This window comes from Onychomys torridus, chromosome 7, assembly GCF_903995425.1.
Source record: "Onychomys torridus chromosome 7, mOncTor1.1, whole genome shotgun sequence".
NCBI lineage: Eukaryota > Metazoa > Chordata > Mammalia > Rodentia > Cricetidae > Onychomys > Onychomys torridus.
Window position 1 is genome coordinate 115,896,656 of NC_050449.1, and position 22,263 is coordinate 115,918,918.

Here is a 22,263-nt window from a genome sequence, read left to right on the forward strand (position 1 = left end):
TCCTCAGCACTGCAGAATTATCCACAAGCACCAAAAATACCAGGTCTCCCATAAGTAGTCAGCTCCATGATTAGACCCATTCCTTGGGGACCTTGTCCTCTGACATGCACTAACTCTTGACAACATTTGCCATCCTGCCAGTGGAAGACTGAGGGTGCTCAAAGGTAGTGAGTAACCTATTTTCATTCTAGTCAGATGTGTAGATTTCCTGTGTTTTTCATGCTGCTGCTGCTGGAAGCTGGAGAATCATATGACCCTGATCTGTGTTTACTTATTTATCACTTCTGGGAAACAACCAGTGGTGTTCCTTTTGTCGTTGATTTCATCGTTGTTTTTCCATGTTAGCCATGCACAGGAGAGACTTCACGGCCCATCTAGTGCCTGGAGACCCTGTTGTCCACAGTGGATCTCAGGTGGATACAGTCAAGGGAGCTGGGGAAGAGACTAGTTATGGAGGTCTCTTTGTAATTCAACCTCTTCTACTTGAATAAAGTGGATCTCTGTGTTAGAGGCTCATTTGGGGAAAACAGCCCTTTAAAACTTAGATAGAAACTCCTTTTAGAGAGTTTCTTTTGAAAGAAGAAGAAAAATTAAAAAAACATTAAGGCTAATTAGCACTTACACATTGTTCTGAATTATTGTAGACATTCTTTAGCTTAAACCAGGACCTTTAGATCTTGGAGGTTTTAACATTTTTGTCAATTTACATAATGAGAACAGGTTTTTTTCTTTCCACCCCCCTACCCCTTCAGTTTTTTGTTTCTTGTGTGCTGCCCTGGTTGTCTTGGAACTCACTCTGTAGACCAGACAGGCTTCAAACTCAGAGATCTGCCTGCCTCTGACTCCCAAGTGCTGGGTTTAAAGATGTGTGCTACCACTGCCTACCTAGCAGTTTTTTTTCTTTAAGGAAGTTTTTAAAATGTTAAATTATTACCTTGAGTAAAGTGCCAAAATATTAATGTATGTAATAAACACTTTCTATCATCCTTTGTCACTCTTTTCTAGAAATCAAAGCCCAAATTCTATGTTCTCTCCATGTTCCCATACCCTTCTGGCAAGCTGCACATGGGCCATGTACGAGTCTACACCCTCAGTGATACCATTGCACGGTTCCAAAAAATGAGAGGCATGCAGGTAAGGACAAGTGCCTGCCTCGCTCCAGATGGGAGTGTGGTAATATGTGTTTAGGAAAATGAAGAAAGCCAACTCTTAAGTGTGAACATGAACAGCTCAGTTTCCTTATGTGCAGAGAAGCCTTGTAATGAAGCATCTGGGTGAACTGGGACAGCTACAAGGTGGGTGTTATTTTGGGGGTGGACATTGGGTAGGCTTGGGGAAGGCAGGAACAGATGTGGCTAATACTGCTCTTTTCTCAGGAGGAGCTCCACCATAAGCAGTCACTGTACATGGCAGTGAAGCCAGTGGTACAAAGATGGATAAGTGCTGTATTCTTATCAACTTTTCACCTCTAGAGATGGTTTTCAAGAAAAAAAAAAAGAAGGCTTATTATGGCTTCTGGTCTTACATGCATGATTAGAGGGACCCAGTGCATTTAGGCTTCTGCTGAAGATACTGGATAGCCATGGTGAAGAGCACACTAGAGCACAGCTGCTAACCTCATGGCTAGGAAGCAATAGTGAAGGGTTGGGGTTCCCAGGATTTTTTTCAAGGGCATAATCCTCAGTGATCCAAAGACCTCCGTTAGACACACCTCTTTTGACGAGTGCTACAGAGGAGCAAACCCTGAGCTTCACACATACCAGGCAAATGTTCTACCACTGAGCCATATCCTTAGCTCCTCTTCCTAACTTTATTTATTTTATTCATTAAGTTGCTTAGACAGGCCTTAAACTTCTGATCTTTCTGCCTCAGCTTCTGGAGTAGCTGGGGGCTTATCCTACCTCTTAAAGATCTCACCATTGTTCAGTAGCACCACCGTGGGGACAAAGCCTCTCGGTACACATGGGCCTCTTGGTACATTTGTGATCCAAGCCATAAAGCTTTGTGTGGTAAAATACCCCTGTAATCCCTGCACTTGAAAGGTTGAGGAGGAGAATCCAGAAGTTAGAGACCAGCCTTGGCTACATTGTAATTCTGGACATCACAAGAGTTTTGTTTTTGTTTCCCCCCTTGTTATTGGATGTTTTTTTTATATTCTCTGATGAAAATACATTTATTTTATAGTGGGAAAAATAAAATTTTTAAGAAAAAATTTTGGGGGATTAATAACTGAGGAATGGGGAAGAAGAGGGGACATCTTATTACATTTATGTATTGGTAGGGGCACATGCCTGCCTAAGCCCATTTCGGGTACTGGGGATCAAGTTCAGGGTTGGTGGCAAGAATCTTTATTTTGCTGAGCCAAGCCACTGGCCCAAAGAGGAACCATCTGATAATGGTCTTGGAAGACAAATAGAACTTAAAAGAAAAACGAAGATATACCTTTCCTTGGCTGATGTGAATCAGTTCCAGTATAGTTAGTTTTTCTTCTTCCTTTTTAAGATTTATTATTTTTGTTTTGCAATTACATCTATGTGTATGTTGGTATAGGCATGTGAGTGCAGGTGATTAAGGAGGTCAGAGGCATCTGATCCTCCTGGATTTGGAGTTACAAATGCGGATGCTGAGAACTAAACTCAGGCCCTCTACAAGATCAGTAAGTGCTCTCAACCACTGAACCTTTGTTGATTAGCTTTAGTTAACATGACACAATCTAGAGTCACTTGGGAGAGGAATCTCAATGAGTGATCGTCTAGGTTAGGTTGTGCCGTGGGCACGTCTGTGGGGGATTATCTTAATTATATTAGTTGAGGTGGAAGACCTGCCCACTGCTGTTGGCATCACTCTAGGCAGGGGATCTTAAACTGTACAAGAGTAGGAAAAGAGAGATGAGCCCAAAGTATGTTTTGTTTGATACAGGGTCTCACATAACCCAGACTGACTTCGTACTTGCTAGGTAATCAGTGATGATCTTGACTTTCTGATCTTCTGTCTTTACTTCCTGAATTCTAGGGTTAGAGGGCTATGCCACCATGCCTGGCATCAAAATGGGACTTTTTCATGTGAGAGCCAATTGTTATATTTACTAGTATACCATTGACCATTGCTTTTATTACAAGGCCCTATGCAGGTGGCATCTTGTACTTCCTAGGCCTTTAGGAAGGTTAAGTTTATCCCTTGAGATGGTTGGAAATTTTTGTTGGCAGAAGAAGCAGCCCATAAAAATGAGGTCATGTTTTTATGTTTCTGTCACTTGAGAATTAATAGATTTATGTTGCTAATCTCAGGGGTTCCATTAAAATTTAAAGTTACCACAGTTATTTGTCATCCTGGTTTAGGAAAGATATTTTTCTTAGACACTATTTTACAGTATTCCTTTAAAAGAGGCAGGACAGAGGGTGGAAAGATGCTCAGCAGTGCAGAGTACGGACTGTACTTACAGAAAATCTGAATTCAGTTCTCAAAACTCGTATGGCTCACTGAACTCCAGTTCTAGGGTATCTGGTACTTCTGTTCTCCACTAGTTCCTGCACCAGGTGTGCATATGTTCACACATATACATATAAATAAAAATAAAATTTAAAATTTTACAAAGAAAAGAAATAAAAAGCAAGATAGAATTAATTGGCTCTTTGTCTAAAGTACAATATTTTCTTTTCTTTTTCTTTTCATTCCTAAGTATATAACCCAGAACCTTGCACATGCTAAGAATGTGGGTTGTCACAGTGCTATACCTCTGGACATCCTTAAAGTGTAATTCTGTAACTAACCTTCAACTATATTTATCTTTTTAAAAATTAAGCCACATTAATTTGATCAGTGCATGCTGGCTGCAGGCATGTTCCTAAGCTGGAACATTTAAGCAAACGCATGTTATTGGTGAGAAAATGTCAGGATACCTGCAAGCAGATAGGTAAGTGAAGGGATGTATATGAGAGTCTAGTTGTCTTGGGTAGGATGAAATATTAACAAAGATGCACAGGAGCAATCAGGACTTTGCAGGCAGCTCATGGCCAAAAAGGGGGGGGGGGGACGGGGGGGCACTGTCTACTACCATAGCTGAAGTCCAAAGTCAGAGTGGACAACATTGGTTTGACCTTGTTCTGCTACTTCCTAACTGGGGCACCCTGCATAGTCACTTAGCATCTCTGACTCCCACTTCCCTAATTTGATCTAAAGGAAGAGATTTAATCTAGCAGCAGAAGGGTACTCACCTAGTTTATAGGTGAGCACCTAGGCCCTGGATTTGGTATTCAGGGAAGAGAGAAGAAGGGATAGAGAGAGGGAGGGAGAGAGAGAGAGGGAGAGAGATATTGAGACTAACTGATTTCTCCTCAGGTTTCTATGAGGTCAGATTAGGTAGTGCGGTATGCCACATATCTGGTGCATAATACATCTCTTAATAAGTGATAGCTGTAATTTTGATTTATACTGATTGATTTGCTCTGAGCTGCTCATAAAAGTGATTCAGCTCCATTTAATCAAGGAGTCCCTATAGTCTTCTGCTGGGAGCAGGCTACAGGGCTGCTCTGATGAAGCTACTACTGCTCATTGTTGCCAATGATTCCTTCTGTTTGTCCACTGGCTGATCTGGCTCTTGGATTTGAACCTGTTACTTGTTATTAGAATAAATATCAGAGTATTAGTCAGGGTTCTTTAAAGGATCAGGAACAGAACTGGTATAATATATTATATATATTATGTTCTCTCTCTCTCTCTCTCTCTCTCTCTCTCTCTCTCACTCACTCACTCACTCACTCACTCTCTCACTGTACTGTGAGCTGGTCTTCTTCCCCATGCCTGGGTGAAAGGTACTGGCATGTGGCTCAGGGTTGTTAGAGCCCAGGGTGTGAGGACTCAAGCCCATCTTAGAAAACAATGATTCCCTTGATTGGGAAGCTATTACTTAGGCCCAGATTTCAAGTCTTGACATTTTTCCTCTACCAGACACATTTTTCCTGTGTCTGTGCCAGTGACCAGCTAACCTGTGTGACTCTCTGATTGTAGTCCTCCAGAGGTAATCCAGGACCCTTAAACTATAGCCTACATATTACCTATAAATATGTTTAAGTCCAAAGTTATTTTGCATTTCAGTTTTCTTTTTCAACATGTTTTCCTTTGTTTTATTTTATATGGGTGTTTTGTGTGCATGTATGTCTGTGCACTAGTGCTCTTGCCTGGTGTCCAGGGATGCCAGAAGAGGATGACAGATCTTCTGGGACTGGACTTATGGATGGTTATTAGCCACCATGTGGGTGCTAGTAACCAAACCTACTGGGTTCTCTGGAAGAATGGCTAGTGCACCTAACCACTGAGACAACTTTCCAGCCCCTTTATAATGATGTTTTTTTTTTTTTTCTGCCCTGATGGCCCAAGCCTCCTGCATTCACAGTCCTTAATGATCCACAGTCCTTAATGATGTACATAGTTTTTCATAGGAATATCCTCGTTCTCATCTTTGTGTTTTTCACCCATGTGTCTCCTTCTTAGAGTATGTCTCACTCTCCCCTATAAGTAAGTCCTTATTATTCTTCAAGATCTACTTAATTTTCCTTGCACTGTAAACTGCCTTCAATTCTGTAGCTCACATTTATCAGCACTTATGGGTAAAACCATAGACTACCCTGGCTAAGCTCATAGGTTCTCTGTTACTGTAATCTGCCCAATACTTTTTGGGCACAGAGAAAGTCCCTGAACTCTCTTTGTTAGTAGCATTTCAACTGTTTAATGATTACTTGGAACACTTTTTTTTTTTTTAAACGCAGCTTACAAGATCCTTTGTTTCTAGCCAGACATGGTGGTGCACATCTATAATCACAGTGCTGGGGAGCTAGTGGCAAGAGGAATGTTAGTTTTGAGGTCAATATAGGCAACACAGTGAGACTTGCCTCAAATTAAACAAACCAAACAGCATCAAATAAAAGCAATGTGCTCCTACCTTGAGCTGATCTGATTCATGGCCTCTACAAAAGGTGATAATGCAGATAACCGTAGAGTCCCTGGCTTAGCAGTCTTTTTAAGATTATCACTGAGTGTGAAAACTAAACATTTGAAAACCAGATAAAGGCACTTTGCAAATAAGCTTGATGTCCTGAGTTTAATCCTCAGAACCCACATGAAGGTGGAAAGTGAGAATCGACTTAATAAAGTTGTCCTATGATCTCCAGATGCACTCCATGGTATGTGCCCTGTACCCTCACGATAATAGTAAAAACTTTAAATAAGCATTTGAAAGTCATCAAGGAAACAGTGGATCCCCGAGTTTGGGCCCAAATGTGAAGCTTTCTCCACCATGGCAGCACTCAAGCATGCGTGTTCTGTAAGCTCCCTGGTAATGGCAGTTTCTCTTGAGTTTGCTAGGGTGGAGGTAGGACTGGAAGTGTCCATATTTTGAAAAAGCAGTCTAGGTAGCTGGGCCAGGTTTCAAACAGGATGGATGGATGGCTTCTCTGCTGAGCCCAATAGATATGGTTGTCTAGGTTTGAGACCAAGTCACACTGACATCAGAAGAGAACTAAAGGTCTTTAGCAGCTGACTTTAGCCATAGAAGTGTGTAGACTGAGTGAGTAATGTGCAAGTGAGTGTTAGGTGGTTTGGGGGAGGTAAATCAGAGCAGTGATGATGCCTGCTTTACCCAGAGGTGATGAGCAAGAAAACCCTTGAAACATGTAGTGTACCTATGTGTGTTGCACACCCTAGAAATTCCAGAACTTAAGAGGGGGTCAAGAAAGCAAAGCCAGCCTAGACTGTGTGAGACTGTCTCAAAAGGCAAACAAACAAAACAGTGTAATGCAGTTTTGAGTGTAACCCAATTTCAGTGGCCACAATAAAGCATTCTTGGGACTTGCATATTTACTCAAGGGCCATCTGAAGCCAGAATTAAATTCTTTTCCTGTAGTCAGAGAAGGCTCTGCTGCCAATTGGTTGGTTGCTCCTTAAACTCAAAGGCTGCCTGATGACATACATAAAGCTTAGCTTCATATGGTGCTTTTGTTGTGTTTTCCTATATTATATGCACAGATGGTTGGAAAATAAATTTTCTGCCTCCCACCTCAGCTGGTGTCCCCAGCATTCTGGTCCAGGAGTAGGGTGATGGAAGTATCAGAGTACTCATTCCCCTTACAGTGCTGGGCTTGGACTAATTAGTCTCAGGCCCATAGCCTTGTCCAAGTATAGGAAGAAGTTGGGGATCAGTGTCTAACAGCTGTATAATCACTGTGCAGTCACCCACAAAGGCCAGATGCCAGGGACATTTTCAGCAAACAAGTGGTTGTGGATATTTCCTCAGTTTTCAGCTAGTTGATGGATGTCTGTGATGTGCCCATAGTGCATGGTGTGGCATTTAGTTCCAGACTTTCAAATCTCTATGGCATCAGGAGGTAGGCAGTGGATTTCCAGGCTTATGCTCTCAGATGTGGTTTGGAGAAGCAAAGGCATGTCGGCCTAGCACCTTTACTGGAAAGTGCCTGACTTGCCTACCAGTTAGGTTCTTCTGCATTCCCACAGGAGGCATGCCCTTTGGGTATAGGTGTTTTTTCGTACTCTGAAGTAGTCACTTGATTTTTACATCCAATCTGTAATAATGGTTGCATATTACACTGGCTAAATGAAATTAAACACTACATTTTTTATTTCTTGGAAATAGAGTGCTGAATCTACTCCAGAGATGCCAAGACACTGAAAATAGCATTTCTTTGTGAAACAGTAACCATGGTGCCTGCATCTGAAGCTGAATTGGTTTCAAATATAAAGCTTTGTTTTATGGATGAGGGAGAGAAGCTGGCCATTGCTACCAACTGTCTGGCCCTGTTCTGGAGACATGCTCCTGTCTCTGGGGGAAAGGCAGGGAATCAGATGCCTCAGTCTCCTTCCTGCCCACCTCTAAACCCCTCTGCTCATCTCACTCTTGCTTCCTGTGTTAGAAAGACAAATGACCTCTTGCTTATTCCCTACCCTCTTCTTAAAGTATTTTAAAATTGTACATAAAATTCCACTTTCCCTCTTTTGTAAAAGAAATACAACATAGATAAGGCAGTAGCCTTGACTCCCTCAGCACCATTCCCTTTTGCTGAGTAAGCTTGCTTCTAGCCTAATTGCCAACTCTGAAATGTCTAGGTTCTCAGATCTGGAGGACAGGACTGCACATTAGATGTTAGTCAAGACTCATCTCCCGGTCCTTACTCTCTTTCTAGCTCTGGTCTGACTTGCAGAACTCTGACATTCATGTAACTATATTCTGGGCTAGCAACTTCTGGTCTTCCATGATGCTAGCCAGTCTGACTTCCACTTGGGACCTCACATGGAGATGTTCCATCTGCCATCATATCCAGTTCTGACCCTCCTTTGAGAATTCACATTAGGTGGCCCATCTTCCATGATAGTAGCCAGCTCTTGACTCCCCTTTGAGACTTCACCTAGAGATGTGTTCCTACACAGTCCCATCCCTGCTTGCTTTGTATTAACCTGTATTTCTCAAGCTGCCTGCCTGGTCTTTTGTTGTGATTGTCTTTGTGATCCAATGAATTTAATTAGGTTTACTTACTTAGTAGCTATTGCCACTGAAGAAAATCAGTGTCTATCTCTGTCTCTGCCATCCACCCCTAGTAAACACTGACTGCTCTAGGGGAGGGGGATCATGGGCCTTCCATCTTACTGTGGCTGGTTTTGAGGCATAGGCAAGCTAGGTGGAATCAGAGAGCAGGTAAATGGAGAAACCAGGGCATCTCCTCCCTGGCTCTTGCCTCAGCTACTGCCCAGCTCCTTGTGGCTCCATCTGGTAAGATGAGCACATTTACATGCCTGCTCTCACATCAGCCCTGCGTCCTGCCCACTGCTGCCTCAGTCTCTTAGATGGCCATAGTGTCTCTGTCAGATCTGAGGTAGTGATGCTGTTCTGCTTTTCTGAATTTTGGGGTGGCTTCACTGTCTTTGTAGCTTCTCATCCAACTCACACACTTAGAGGATTTGTTCTAAGAACTCGATGTGTGGTTTTTCAAATTTTGAAATGTACTGAATTTTTGTTCTTCCTCCTCTTTTCTTCATCACTTCCCCTCCCTCACCTCCCCTTACCCCTACAGGGTTTCTTTGTGTAGCTCTAGCTGTCCTGGAACTCAATCTGTAGACAAGGCTGGCCTCAAACTCAGAGATCTGCCTGCTTCTGCCTCCTGAGTGCTGGGATTAAAGGCATGTGCCGCTGCCGTCTGGCTGAAGTATACTGATTGCTAAATTAAGTAACTGGGACTTCTTGATTCAGCCTCTGAATATTTTTACATTTATTATCTTAAAATGATCACTTTTTGTCTTCTGCCACCTTCCATGATTTCACATCCCCACTGTTCTGAAATTGACATGATGGATATTTTAAAGTATATCTTAAGTAGGTTTATAAAAATAGATCAAATATCTGGAAAAAAAAATGAAGCTATAGGAAGCATTCACACCTAAGAAGAGGTTAGCTTAGGAAATAAAAAGAGGTCAGCTTAAATCAAGAATGCTCAAGGTCTGCTATGTATTCCTTTATTTCAAGAAGGGGCCAAGCTGGCTTCAAACCCTCAGTACTTCTTCAGCTTTTCAAATAGCTAGGATTATAGGTATGTATCACCACGCATGCCTGGGCCCTAGCATATAAATGCAGATGCCCTTTTTTCTTTATGATAGATCGGCATGTTTGTACATGTATGCTATAGGTGCAATAACTTACTTTAAATGTGGTAGTTCATTGATATAAAGAGAAATGTCATTTTAAAACTAACCAGAAGAGGAGTTGGAGAGATGACTCTGGTTAAGAGCACTGGCTGCTCTTCCAGAGGACCAGGTTCAATTCCCAGCACCCACGTGGCAGCTCAAAATTGTAACTCCAGTTCTAGAGGACCTGACACCCTCATACCAATGTACATAAAAAATGAAAAAAAAAAATCTAACCAAAAGAGTTAGATTTAAGTTAAAGTTCTTCTAGTGAATGGTTTGGACAGTTTTTGCACAGAGAAGCCAAGGGTAAGAAATCATAGCTATCTTTTGTTTTGTGGTATTTGAGATTAAATCTATAGCTTTGCACATTCTAAGCATGCCTTCTACCACTCAAAGCCCAGACATAATATCTGGAATGTGGTACATGAGAGCTGAGTTTTGTTTGTTTTTGAAGCAGGGGCTTACTGTGTAGCCCAGGCTAACCCTGAATTCATGGTCCTACCCAACCTTCCTGATGCTGCAATTACAGGTGCATGCCATCGGCTGGGACACAGTCTGCTGCCAGAGGGACAGAGACACTTGCGTCTATTGCAGGGATGCTTAGGTCTTTACTTCCTATTTCTCCCACATTGAGAGTGAGACATCCTACAGGAAGGGAATGCGCTCTACATGTGGCCCCAGGGCTTATGAGCAGGGAACCTTCCTGGTTTAAAGATATTTAACTTGCAGGGACATTTAGTCCAGTGACCTGGTGTATGGTGGAAGGAATGCCCCTGACTTTGAGTTATAGGAAAGACTTCCCAGAGTAGGTTAGACAGTTGAATTTGTTAATTTTTGTGAAGAATTTGAGATATTAAGATTTTCTAATTTTATGTTCATTGACAGCTTGGATAACATGTGATCTAAAAATATCTTCTCATGTTAATTCTACCTGAAAATGAAAATAGAAATGAATAAGTTTGTTATATAAATCCAGACTCTGCGTGTGTGCGTGTGCGTGTGCGTGTGCGTGTGCGTGTGTGTGTGTGTGTGTGATGTGTGATGTATGACAGTCTCTTGCTGTATTGACTTTATCTAAAAATCCAGATAGCACCTAACAGAATGTTAATGGGCAGAAACATTGGACCATTGGTGGTTCTGACAAAGACTCCAAATGATGATTAAGGTCCCTTTTCTGTAGAACAGTTACACAACAGCTACCCTGTTCTTCCAAGGAAGCAACCTGGGAGAATTCAGTGCAGCTCAAGCAGAACTCAAGTGCAGGCCTGGCAGTATGGAATAATTCCTGAATAACCCAGAACCGGGGATTTTAGTTTCTGAAAAAGAGAAATCAAACAAACAAACAAGCAAACAAACAAACACAGGAAGACTTCTGTGGATACAGCAGTGTCCAGAGCAGGCTGTGTGCCTAGGACACTTGTTTAATGAGACTTCCTGGCTCCTGGGACTTAGGTTAGACCAACTTTAGCAAAAAGGGATGTTTTGTTTTGATAGATGCTGGTAAAACTCACAGGTTCCAAGGAAATGTTGTAGGGGCTTAGGCACTCTGGGTACTGGGACCAGGTCCTTGAGGCTCATCTGGGTCTGGACCTGCTTCATCTTCCATTCTGCTTTCTCAGATGTCACCACGAGGTTGTCCTACCACTGGGAACCCTTGTGAGAAGAGTCACCACCACTGCAGTAGCTAGTCTATCTTCAGAAAAGCCTGGGCAAGGGTCCAAACTCATGGGTCCTTCTCTATTATGGAGGAGTTTTGAAATTGGCCATCTATACCAGAGCTGTGTGAAGCTTAAGAGGAAGCAGTTTCTGAGATGGGGGGATGCTTTTAGGGAGGATGGAACACCCCATATTTCATGGAAGGAAAGAGACCTCATGTCCCAACTGGGTTGGGATATATCTAGTCAAATTCCCAAAGCTGAACAGAATAGATGGACTGTTATAGAGTGTTAGAATTTTGGTTTTAGAGATTTGTACACATCATGCTGAGGCAGGAGTTAGCTCACAGTAGGCAGTAAGGGAAAAGGACCCATGCTGAAAACTATACATCTCCCTTATATGCTCCTGTGGGAGTGGGTGTTAAGGTAAAAAGAGAATATAAGGATTAAAAAATGAAGCCAAGAGCACTAAAGATAGAGACAAAGATGCTTGCATCTGGATATGAGATATCCAAGTGGACCATAAGAGACAAATAGGTTTCAGGAAACAGGACCAGCAATAACAGGCTAGCTGGCTAGCTTCCAAAAGACCCTCCCCTTTGGGAGATACATGCTAAGTACTGTTGCTTATTACATATTCTTGCTTTTAATTCAGCTAATTATAATAGTCAGAGATGTAGTAAGGATGGCTGATAGCATGCCAGCACATTATCAGGAAAGAGATCCCAGACAGTACTGTAGACAAGACAATAACCAAGAACACAGCAGCTGCTTCTTGGGTAGCTGTGAGAATGAAGAGAGCTCCATATAATTAACAGTACTTGGGACAACCTAAAGGTCAGAGATGGCAACAACAGCAGTGACTGTAGATAGGATGAAGACTAATGAAGCCAGGGCACGCAGTGCAATTAACATTAAGCAAGACACCTGAAAATGGGAAGAAAGTAACCCTAGCCAAATAACTGACAGCTTGCATATAGTCATGGCCAATAAGCCAGAGTCAGAGATGGACAGAAGGGCCTTCAACTAAACTTAACTTAGGGAGCAGTGCATGAACATCAGATGATTGTCTTATTGTTTGGACCAGGGGAACATGTTGAGTGTGTGTGGGCCTTCCTTTGGCTTTACCCATGAGAGCCCCACAAATTAACCATTCTCAATAGAGATGACCTCAATCTTTTGTCCAATATCTGCCATTGCCCTATAAAAACCTGGACAAAGGAAATGGTTCTGCTTTGGAAACTCCACCCTAAAGAGTTTCTTCTCATGTTTTCTTAAGTTCTTGATTTTTCTATGATAATCCTTAATAAAACTTGTTTCCATCTTGCATACTCCCATGAGAATCTGTGTCATTAAATCTTCATTGGTGTGAGACAGTATACTCAGTACCACTTTCCCAGGTTGATTTTCTTATAAACTTGAACATCCAGCATCTTAAGTCATGCACAACTTGACTGTGACTTGTCATGCATCACACTCAGAAACTCTGCATTAGTGCTTTTGTATTTTGTAAAGATGCCTATGATATAATGTTAAACGAAAAAGGCAGGTCATGAAATATTTGTGTAACAGGTTCTATTCCCATAGTTCCTGTATATGTTTGGATGAGTATTTTGTCTGCATGTATGTCTATGCACCATGTGCATGCAGTGCCCACAGAGACCAGAAGAGGGCATCAGATGCCATAGGACTGGAGTTATAACAGTTTTGAACTGCTATGTGGGTGTTGGGAATCAAATCTGGGTCCTTTGGAAGAGCAGCCAGTGCTCTTAACCATTGAGGCATCTTTCCAGCTCCAGCTGTATCATGTTTTTAATTTGAAAAACATCAGTGAAGGAAAAAGAAAAAAAGAATAGGAATCTATTTCCAGTTGACTACAGAAGATTTGGGGACTTTTTGCCCTTGTGCACACAGATAAGCAGTAGAGAAGCCAGGAAAGTTAAACCCACAGGCATCCTTCAAAGGAAGGAGATGTTTACCTGTCTTTCTAGAATGTTTGGAATGGATATAGTTTACAACCTGGTGATCCTTTGCTATCTGTTGAGCTAACCTCCACCCATATCCCCCAGAATTTATGCTTTACTTACCCCAGACTCTATTTACTTTTACCCAGATTTAGGTAAAATCTTGAGCATTGCTTCTAGGCCATGAAACCCATCCTTATGAGTGATGTCCTTTCTACCTTACAACAGCCTAAATGACTTCTTTGTTAATACTCACAGTCATTATGTTTACCTCAGTCATTCTCCTTAGACCGTAAATCTTGGGCTCCATCTCTGAGTCAACAATACCCATATTCTATGTGAAAAAAACTTAAACACATCTTAAGCTCTGCTATACTCAGGGGACTGAGTTAATTGTTATCAAAAAACTTTATTTCCCAAAATTGCTGTGCTTAAATATGGCTAAAATAAACCAACTGATGTCAGACTCTCAAAGTTTAGCTGATTACCAGTTACCTAAATTGGGCTGAACAAGTTTCATTTTTCTCTTACCTGGATTATTGCAAGGACCCTGTTGTGGAATATTTATTTAACCAGGCAAAGATGTGTTACATTTGTTCATGTTGCATTTGTTAACGATGTAAAGATGTGTTGCATTTGCGTAAATTAAATAAAATTAACCTGGGCTCATAACTCCAACTGGTTGATAGGAAGCAAGAGGGGGGAGCTTAGCTTAGCTTCTTTTCTTTCTTTCTTCCTTCCTTCCTTCCTTCCTTCCTTCCTTCCTTTCTTTCTTTCTTTCTTTTTTTTTTAGTTGGGGCAGTACAGAAGGGAGTGCCTTCTGGGATGCCAGTAAAGAGAGAAAGTTAGCCAGTTGTCTCTGTCTCTGTCTCTGTCTTTTAAGTTTTTCAAAACAGGTTTTCTCTGTGTAGCTTTGGAGTCTGTCCTGGAACTTGCTCTGTAGATCAGGCTGGCCTTGAACTCACAGAGATCTGCTGCCTCTGCCTCCTGAGTGCTGGGATTAAAGGTGTGCAAACCTATTGAGGCAAGATCTCTTAAACCTAGCCAGCTTGTTCCTAGGGTTCTCTGTTTCCACCTTCAGAAGAAGCTGCAATTAGAGATGGATTGCCATGTCCACTGGCATTTATGTGGACCCTGGGGATCCAAACTCCCATTCTCTTGCTTCTGTGGCAAACACTTTAATCACTGTGCTGTCTCATCTCCCCAGCCCTGTTCTAGTTTTTTAATGAGCCATGGTTTACTTTGGAATACCTCTTCCTGAGCCAGTGATCCGTTTTAGTTAGGGGGGCAGTGTTCTAGCCTTTCTCTTGGCCAACTATTTTTCATACCGAATTTTGTAAGGCTTTATATGAAGCTTTCTGGATATCACTCTTAACCCTTTACTCCCACCTCACTGTCCAGTTATGAAGATGGTCTCAGGTTTTATGGGATGATTGGTTCTGCATCTGTACTTGGAACATATTCTTTATTCTTCAATGGACATGTTCTTTGAAGAGACTTGCTTTATCATTTTCTTTGAATTTTTTTTTTTTAAGACCAGACTCCTGAATCCCTGTTCACAGGGCTCTGTTAAAAATGAAAAACAGTGATAGGCAAAGGAAGGGAGGGACAAATGTCCCTCCTGAAACTCAGATACCATGTGAAGAGGGCAGTTGTTAGAGTCAGGTGGAAAAGAGGAAGCTAGCAGAAGGAAAGGTGTTTCTTCCTGGTGAGGCATGACTCCTTTTTATAAATCCATTGTCATGTTTTCTCTGTCATTTCCACTTTGTTCTTTTATACCAGGTTATCAACCCCATGGGGTGGGATGCATTTGGATTGCCTGCCGAAAATGCTGCCATTGAGAGGAATTTGCACCCAGAAAGCTGGACTCAAAGGTAATTGTTTAATGCATACTCAAACACTTGTATCTGGGAACATTTTTAAAAATATTTTTAAGTCTATGCATGAGAGAGACCAGAAAGCAAAAAAGAACAAACACAAAAACCACCGCAACATTGGCAAATTGCCAAAAGGAAAATGAACAGGAAGGTGTGCACTGGTGTTTGTCTAGTTAGTTAGTTAGGAGCAAGGTGCATGTGTCACAGTGCACATATGGAGGTCACGGGACAGTTTATGGAAGTAAATTCTCTTCTTCCATTTGTGGGTTGTGGAGATCAAACTCCGGCTGTTAGGCTTGGAAGAAAACACCTTTACCTACTGAGCCATTGTGCAGCTCCTGATATTTGCCTTTTAATACTCTGTATTCCTAAGAAATACCAAAACAGGTTGGTGTTTGTTTATTCAGAGGTTGTTTGGATACTTATTATTTACCAAGCTATTCTTCCTTGGAGCCCTTACCTTTATGAAGAAAACAAAGTGGAGAGAATTGCATTTGTTCAGTTTCAACAGGCTTTTTGTCTTTTAGACCTGAGTTTGAACAATATCATTCTGATTTTCTGTGAAATTTTAATTTTTGTTTTCATCGTTTATGAGCAAGGAACAACTTAATGTAGCTACCTGAGGCTGGATGTGGCTTTTTCTTAGTTCCCCATGGCTCAGACTTCCCAGCCCTCTCCCTGCTGGTAAAGTACAGAACACCTTATACTAGAATCTTCTTGGACCCTTCATCATCTCACCCTTCAGATGCAGAGGGGCAGTTCCAGGGCCTGTCTTTGGAACCCCCACTAACTCTTCTCTTCTCCTTTCCCCTCCTCTCCCTTTACCACCTGCCTCCTTTCTTTAAGATGAATATACATGAATGTATAGGTATGGGACCCCATACATGTGCCCAGCTGAACATGTCCACAGGGAATCCAAAGCAGTATGTCGAGTGTCTTCCTGCATCACTTTACTGTTCTGAAACAGGGTCTGTCATTGAGCTGGAAGCTTACTATTCTGGCTAGTCTGGCTGGCCAGTAGCTCTCAAAACCTGCTTGCTCTATTTGCCCCAAGACAAGGGTTTCAGCATGCAAGCCATGCTTTGCTTTTTACATGGATTGTGGGGATTTGAATTCAGATCCTTGTGCTTGTAAACCCAGCACTCTTATCTCTCCCTACCCCTAACTGTGCCCCACAACACATACACACACTATCTCCCCAGCCCCTTCACCCTCCTTTCTTATTTCTACTCAAGGCTGCATGGAAGGAAACTCACTGTACTCTCTTTCCATCATATAATTAATTCTAGATTAATGGAAGTGATATAAAAGGAGAAAAGGATAAAATGACAACTCTAATAAAGTAGATCAAACATGGCATAAGTTGATTCCCAGCAACAAGAACTAAATTGACGGGTGCACTCCTCTGTTATCCAATCTCGGGGCAGGTTTAGGTTCTGATTGACAGAACACTGTGTGGTTTCTTTTGAATCTCCCAAGTTTATTAAGAGGGGTGTGTGTGTGTGTGTGTGTGTGTGTGTGTGTGTGTGTGTGTGTAGGTGTAACATTCACACACACAGTTCTGGGGATTGAATCCAGACCTTACACATGCCAGGCAAGAGCTTCTTCCTCTGAGCTCCAAGCTAGTCTGGACATAAAGGTTTTTATTTGTTCATTTGTTTATTTATTTATATTTTAGATCTCTTTAAAATTTGCTTGCTTGACTTAACTCTATGTAGAACATAGACATATGGAGAATCCAGGATCACACATTCTAGAGGTTGCCTGTCAGAGTGGCCAGGGGAAGGAGCTGCCTCCAGGGCAATGACCAGGGTGACATCTAGTGATGAGCATGTCCAGGTCATGTGTGTCTGCTTGCATATTGATATTTACAGACTCTTACAGTTTGTCATTTTGTTTTTCTGCCAGGGCAAAGCAACAGTTAAGGCTTCCTTGACTGAGCTAGACTTTTTATAAGTTTTCTAAAACATCCTTAAAATGTAGTTCATCTGTGGCCCTGACTTCCTCTCAAAGTCAAACTTGCTTCCCTTTGTTCCACAGCAATATCAAATACATGAAGAAACAGCTTGATCGCCTCGGCCTGTGCTTCAGTTGGGACAGGGTGAGTCAGCCTTTCTTCCTGGGGGCTCTGCTCTGTTCAGGGGAGAAGGAGGGAAGTTGACAGGTCACTGGAGGGAAGGCTTGGTACCCCACAAACACAGCAGAACTGGAGTGGGTATTTTGCCTGTGAACAAGTAATTTTCTGTGGGATTAAGCTAAGAGAGTTAACTTATTTGACTTCATAATGGGCTGTGCTGGGGGGGGGGGGGCAAAGGCTTTGCACAAGGATTTCTGGCTCATAGAAACAATTTAAAGAGATTATTGGAATCCACATCAAAGTGATTAAATATTAACCTGCTGGTCCTCTGGTGATTAAACTGGCCATTTATTTATATTTTATTCTGTGCTCAGAATCAGTAAACATACAATTATGCCACATACAGTCTTTGGTCTGTATCTCTATCAAAAAGTTACACACCTGGGGGTTGGAAAGATGGCTTAGCAGTTAAGAGCACTTACTGCTTGCTCTTCCAGAGTACTTAGGTTCAGTTCCCAGCAACCACATGTCAGCTAATAACTGTCTCTAACTCCAAGATCTGGCACCCTCACACAGACATACATGCAGGCAAAATACCAATGCAAATGAAATAAAAGTACCTAAATTATTATTATTTTTTTTAAAGTTACACACAAAAGCCAATGGGAAATCTCAGACTCAGGAGGGTTCACAGAGGATCAGGCCAGCTGTGAAAAAGACCTTTAGAGGCCCAGGCATTGGAGGATTAAGCTGCTGGGTAAAAGCTGCTGTTTGTCCTTCAGTGAAAGGCCCCATTCATGCTATGATCCCTCTTATTACCCACTCACTGTGCAGACTGAGTGTGGTTTTACTGAAGCATTGAGATAAATGTACATTCAAATCCCTCCCCTTCCTAGTAACCTCTTGAATGATTGACATGAAATGAGTATGGTGGAAAAAGACAAAGGCCGTGCTGTTAAAGAGAACAACTGTCCATTTAAATTTGTTTAAAAAATTGTTTTGTTTTGGGGCTCTCCTATAGGAAATTGCTAGGGTCTGCCAAGGGAAAAGCTGGTTGTGACCTTTTATAGGGGTGAGGGTGAGGGACTTGGGAGTGAGGATATTGTTGCAGTAATAGGGGGCTACATGTCTCTCCTTCCTGAAATTGTTTGCCCAAGGTGGAACATTTTTTTTAAACACATTTAAATGGACAGTTGTACTCTAAAGGATCTACTTGCTATTTAGTGTCTTGATTGTAAAACAGGATTCCTACAAGATTACACATGACCATGTTCAGTCTTTATTGGTCAACTCCAAGCTCCAGTGACACACTTTCTCCAAGGCCATGCCTACTCCAATAAGTTCACACTTCTTAATCCTTTCAAGTACTGTCACTCTAAGTGTTCAAATACATGTTCCCTTGGGGGCCATTCTTACACAAACTATCACACCATCCATTGTCTTAACAAACAAAAACAACAAAAATAGTAAAACTTTTAGGACACCCTAGAAGTTGGCAGGGCACTACAGATGTTTTGCATATAAGATCACAATCAGGAATTGGCACCAGTATGATACTGTTATCTAGAACTTAGCTTTCATTCAGATCCCCCCCACACACACCTGCAGTATTGTGCTGTTTAGTCACTTGCAGGTTGGTGTGACCACCAGCTGTTCCATTGTTTGTTTGATAGGAATGTCTAAGGCTAGCCAGAGCCATCTCTTTACATGCCCATGTTGATGCTTCCTGGAATTGTAGGGGTGGTGGTGGTGGTGGTGGTGGTGGTGGTGGTGGTGGTGGTGGTGAGGTATTGTGGCTCTCAGTTTCAGAAGTTTCATTTTGGTAGGATGGTTTGAGTTTCTGGGCCATGGTGAGATAGAGCATCATATTCAAGCAGAGCTGTTCCCTCCTGGCAGACAGGAAGCTGAGAGTTTTCTTGGAGTCTGTTTCTCTGCCCTGGCAACTTAACACTGTCCTCAGCATCTATTCCAGTGTGGATCCTTTGGCTTTAGTTTTGCCTGCTGTTCAGCATATGAATGCTCTTGCCCAGGATCCTTCTCAAGGGCTGACTTTCTCTGAGCTCAGTGCCTATGCAGCCCTTGGTCCCACCTTGGTCACTATTCTTTCAATCTTATTTTCTTCTACTTTCTGGAAAAACGTGTTGTTTTTATGTAGAACCAGTGTTGTTTTTAGTATTGGTACTAATTTGTTTTTATATTTTAGATTTATTATTTTCTTTACTTCTTTCAGCCCCATTTTTCTTCTCAAGAAAAGAAATGCCTTTTCTTAGCTAGGTGCCTTTTCTTTTCATTATTTTGCTGTTATGTTCATCATAGACCATATATGTTTAGAAGTTTTCTGGAGTGCCAACAGATATTTAATGAAAATTTATTTTTGTTTCCTACAATATCTTTCACAGTTTAGAATGTTGCATGTTCCTTGTTTGTTTCAGAATCTCTCGTGGACTGAGTTTTCTGCTGTTTTCTTCCTTTCTGACAGAGGTGGCATAGTGTGTGATTGAAGAGACCCATCAGTCTGAGGGGAGGAGAAGGGACAAAATGAGGAGGCTGAGGGCCAGTTTATTTAATTAACAAGATAAAGCTGTGCTCTTTGCAAGCCACAGTCCCAAAGTCTCATAAAACCAGCAGATGGCTAAGTGACAAGTAGCCAAATATTTGAAAAATAAGACAGCTGGGCAGTGCTAGCTTGTCCCCAGACAAAAGAGACATAGCCTCGCAGTTGGGTCATAGCCTCATTCTTCCTGACTCTCCCTGGGTGAGAAGTCCTGTAGGAGGGCCCACTCTTGAGCTATGTGCTCATTGTCCTTACAGCAAAAGATGAATTCTCTGGATTGTGAAGCATATACATTCTTAGAATTAATGTGTTTCTAGTGAGCCAAGATGATTGTGAAGTGTTCTCAGGACCTCTTGTGCCTCACTCTTTCAGATGTTATTCCCAGAGCAATGTGTGCCCTGTTGAAAAGAAACTGGAAGCTGAATGCAACTAGCTCAGCATCTATTAAAGGAAGAGAGGGAGAAAGAAGAGAGAAAGGAGTTGGGGAGAGAGGGCTTTTATTTGTGAAGCACTTACTTTCTGGAATAATTGGTAGACTTTCTGAAAGGGTGTAGACTGTGTTTATGTTAGCCAGCTTACCATTACTGACAAATACCGAGATTATCGACCTACAAAGAGAAAAAGATCGTCCTGGCTCATAGCCTAGGAGGATCCATGATTGATTAAGTCTGTGGAGAGGAATTAGCATATCATGGCAAGGAGCATGCCAAAGAGCAGAGCTGTTCACTTCATAGGCAGGAATGGATGGGAGAAAAGGGAGAGGAAGAGACTGAGGATATGGCCCCTGAATGAAAAAAGAAATAATGTCTGAGTGAGGTAACCCAGAACCAGAGAGACAAACACATTATGTACTCACTCATAACAGGCTACAGTCCACAGCCCCAGAGAAGGTAGGTAATAAGGAAGACCCTAAGAAGAACGCATAGATTTCCCTGGAAAGGGGAAAAAATGAGATTCCCTGGGTAAACCGGGTGTGGGTGGAGGGGGTGGAGGGGAGGGGAGCATGAGAGATTGGGTTGGTCGAGTTGAGGTGAGACAGAGGGGAAGAGTAATGAAAGAGATCTTGATAGAGGGGCCATTTTGGGGTTAGGAAGAAGCCTGGTACCAGGGAAACTCCCAGGAATCCGCAGAGCAGACCCCAGCTAGGGCTCCTAGTAATAGTGGAAAGGGTGCCTGAACTGGCCTTCCCCTGTAATCAGATTGGTGACTACCTAATTCATCCAATAACTGATGGAAGCAGATGCAGAGAGCCACAGCCAAGCACGGGGCCAAGCTCTGGGAGTCCAGTTGAAGAAAGGGAGGAGGGATTGTATGAGCAAGGGGAGGGGCCAAGATCATGATGGGGAACCCACAGAGACAGCTGATCCAAGCTTGAGGGAGCTCCCTGACTCTGGACTGACAGCCAGGGAACTTGCATGGGAACGACCTAGGCTCTCTGCTTGTGGGTGACAGTTGTGTAGCTTGGTCTGTTTCCCCTAGCAGTGGGATCAGGACCTGTCCCTAGCACATGAGCTGGCTCTTTGGAACCTATTTCCCATGCTGGGGACCTTGCCCAGCCTTGATGCAGGGGGAGGAGCTTGGTTCTGCCTCAACTTGAGATACCATGCTTTGTTGATGCCCATGGGAGGCCTGCCAATTTCTGAATAGAGGAGTGGATGGGGTGATAAATGGGAGGTGGGGGGAGGGAACAGGAAGAGAGGAGAGAGAGGAAACGGTGGTTGACATGTAAAATAAATGAAAAAAATTTAATAGAAAAAAAGAAATAGGGCTGGGGATTTAGCTCAGTGGTAGAGCGCTTGCCTAGCAAGCGCAAGGCCCTGGGTTCGATCCTCAACTCCAAAAAAAAAAAAAAAAAGAAATAAATAAAAATGACTGCTCCTAGATATGGTGAAGGAGAAGGTTTATTATACATATGAGGGAGAGCATAGCCAGAGGCACGGACATCCAGGAGAGTCCAGAGTGAACATGGCTAGACTGAGCTGGGCCATGTGAAGAGAAGGGGGAAGGGAGAGGGGTGAGGAGTCGCTGACCAAGAGGGGTGGCCTGAGCCAAGAGACTGGCCAAGAGAGTCAAGGGTAGACGAAAAGAGAGAGGGGATTGGAATAGCAAAATAGCTGGGTTATAGGGAAGGGCAGCTGGAAAAAGGGCAGCCCAGCCTCTGGGCTGGAGAAGTTTGGGGTAGGGGGTGTTTATGCCATTTAGGAGGGCCCTTAACAGATAGGAACTGAGGGATGCCATGAGTCCTACTGTCTGACGAGGATTCTGGGACATGGTTCAGTCACTAAAATGCCTGCTGTACACGCACAAGCACCTACATAAAAGCGGGCCGAGGACTGGGAGTGTGGAGCTGGAGGATCCTGAGCCAGCTTTCTAGCTAGCCTAGCCACAATGGGTAAGCTCAGGTTTAGCAAGAGAACTTGCCCCCCCCCCAAAAAAATAAAATACAGAG

The 22,263-nt window shown here is 42.6% G+C and overlaps 1 protein-coding gene across 4 annotated transcripts in view; it reads left to right on the top strand.

Moving 5' to 3' along the window:
- Lars2 (leucyl-tRNA synthetase 2, mitochondrial) overlaps positions 1-22,263 on the top strand; it is a 113,918-nt gene that overhangs the window by 18,731 nt on the left and 72,924 nt on the right. For all 4 annotated transcript variants that reach the window (XM_036192676.1, XM_036192678.1, XM_036192679.1 and 1 more), the window contains exons 3-5: positions 1,006-1,134; positions 15,089-15,180; positions 17,224-17,284. In XM_036192676.1, coding sequence (XP_036048569.1) covers positions 1,006-1,134; positions 15,089-15,180; positions 17,224-17,284 — 282 coding nt within the window. The remainder of the gene's footprint in view (positions 1-1,005; positions 1,135-15,088; positions 15,181-17,223; positions 17,285-22,263) is intronic.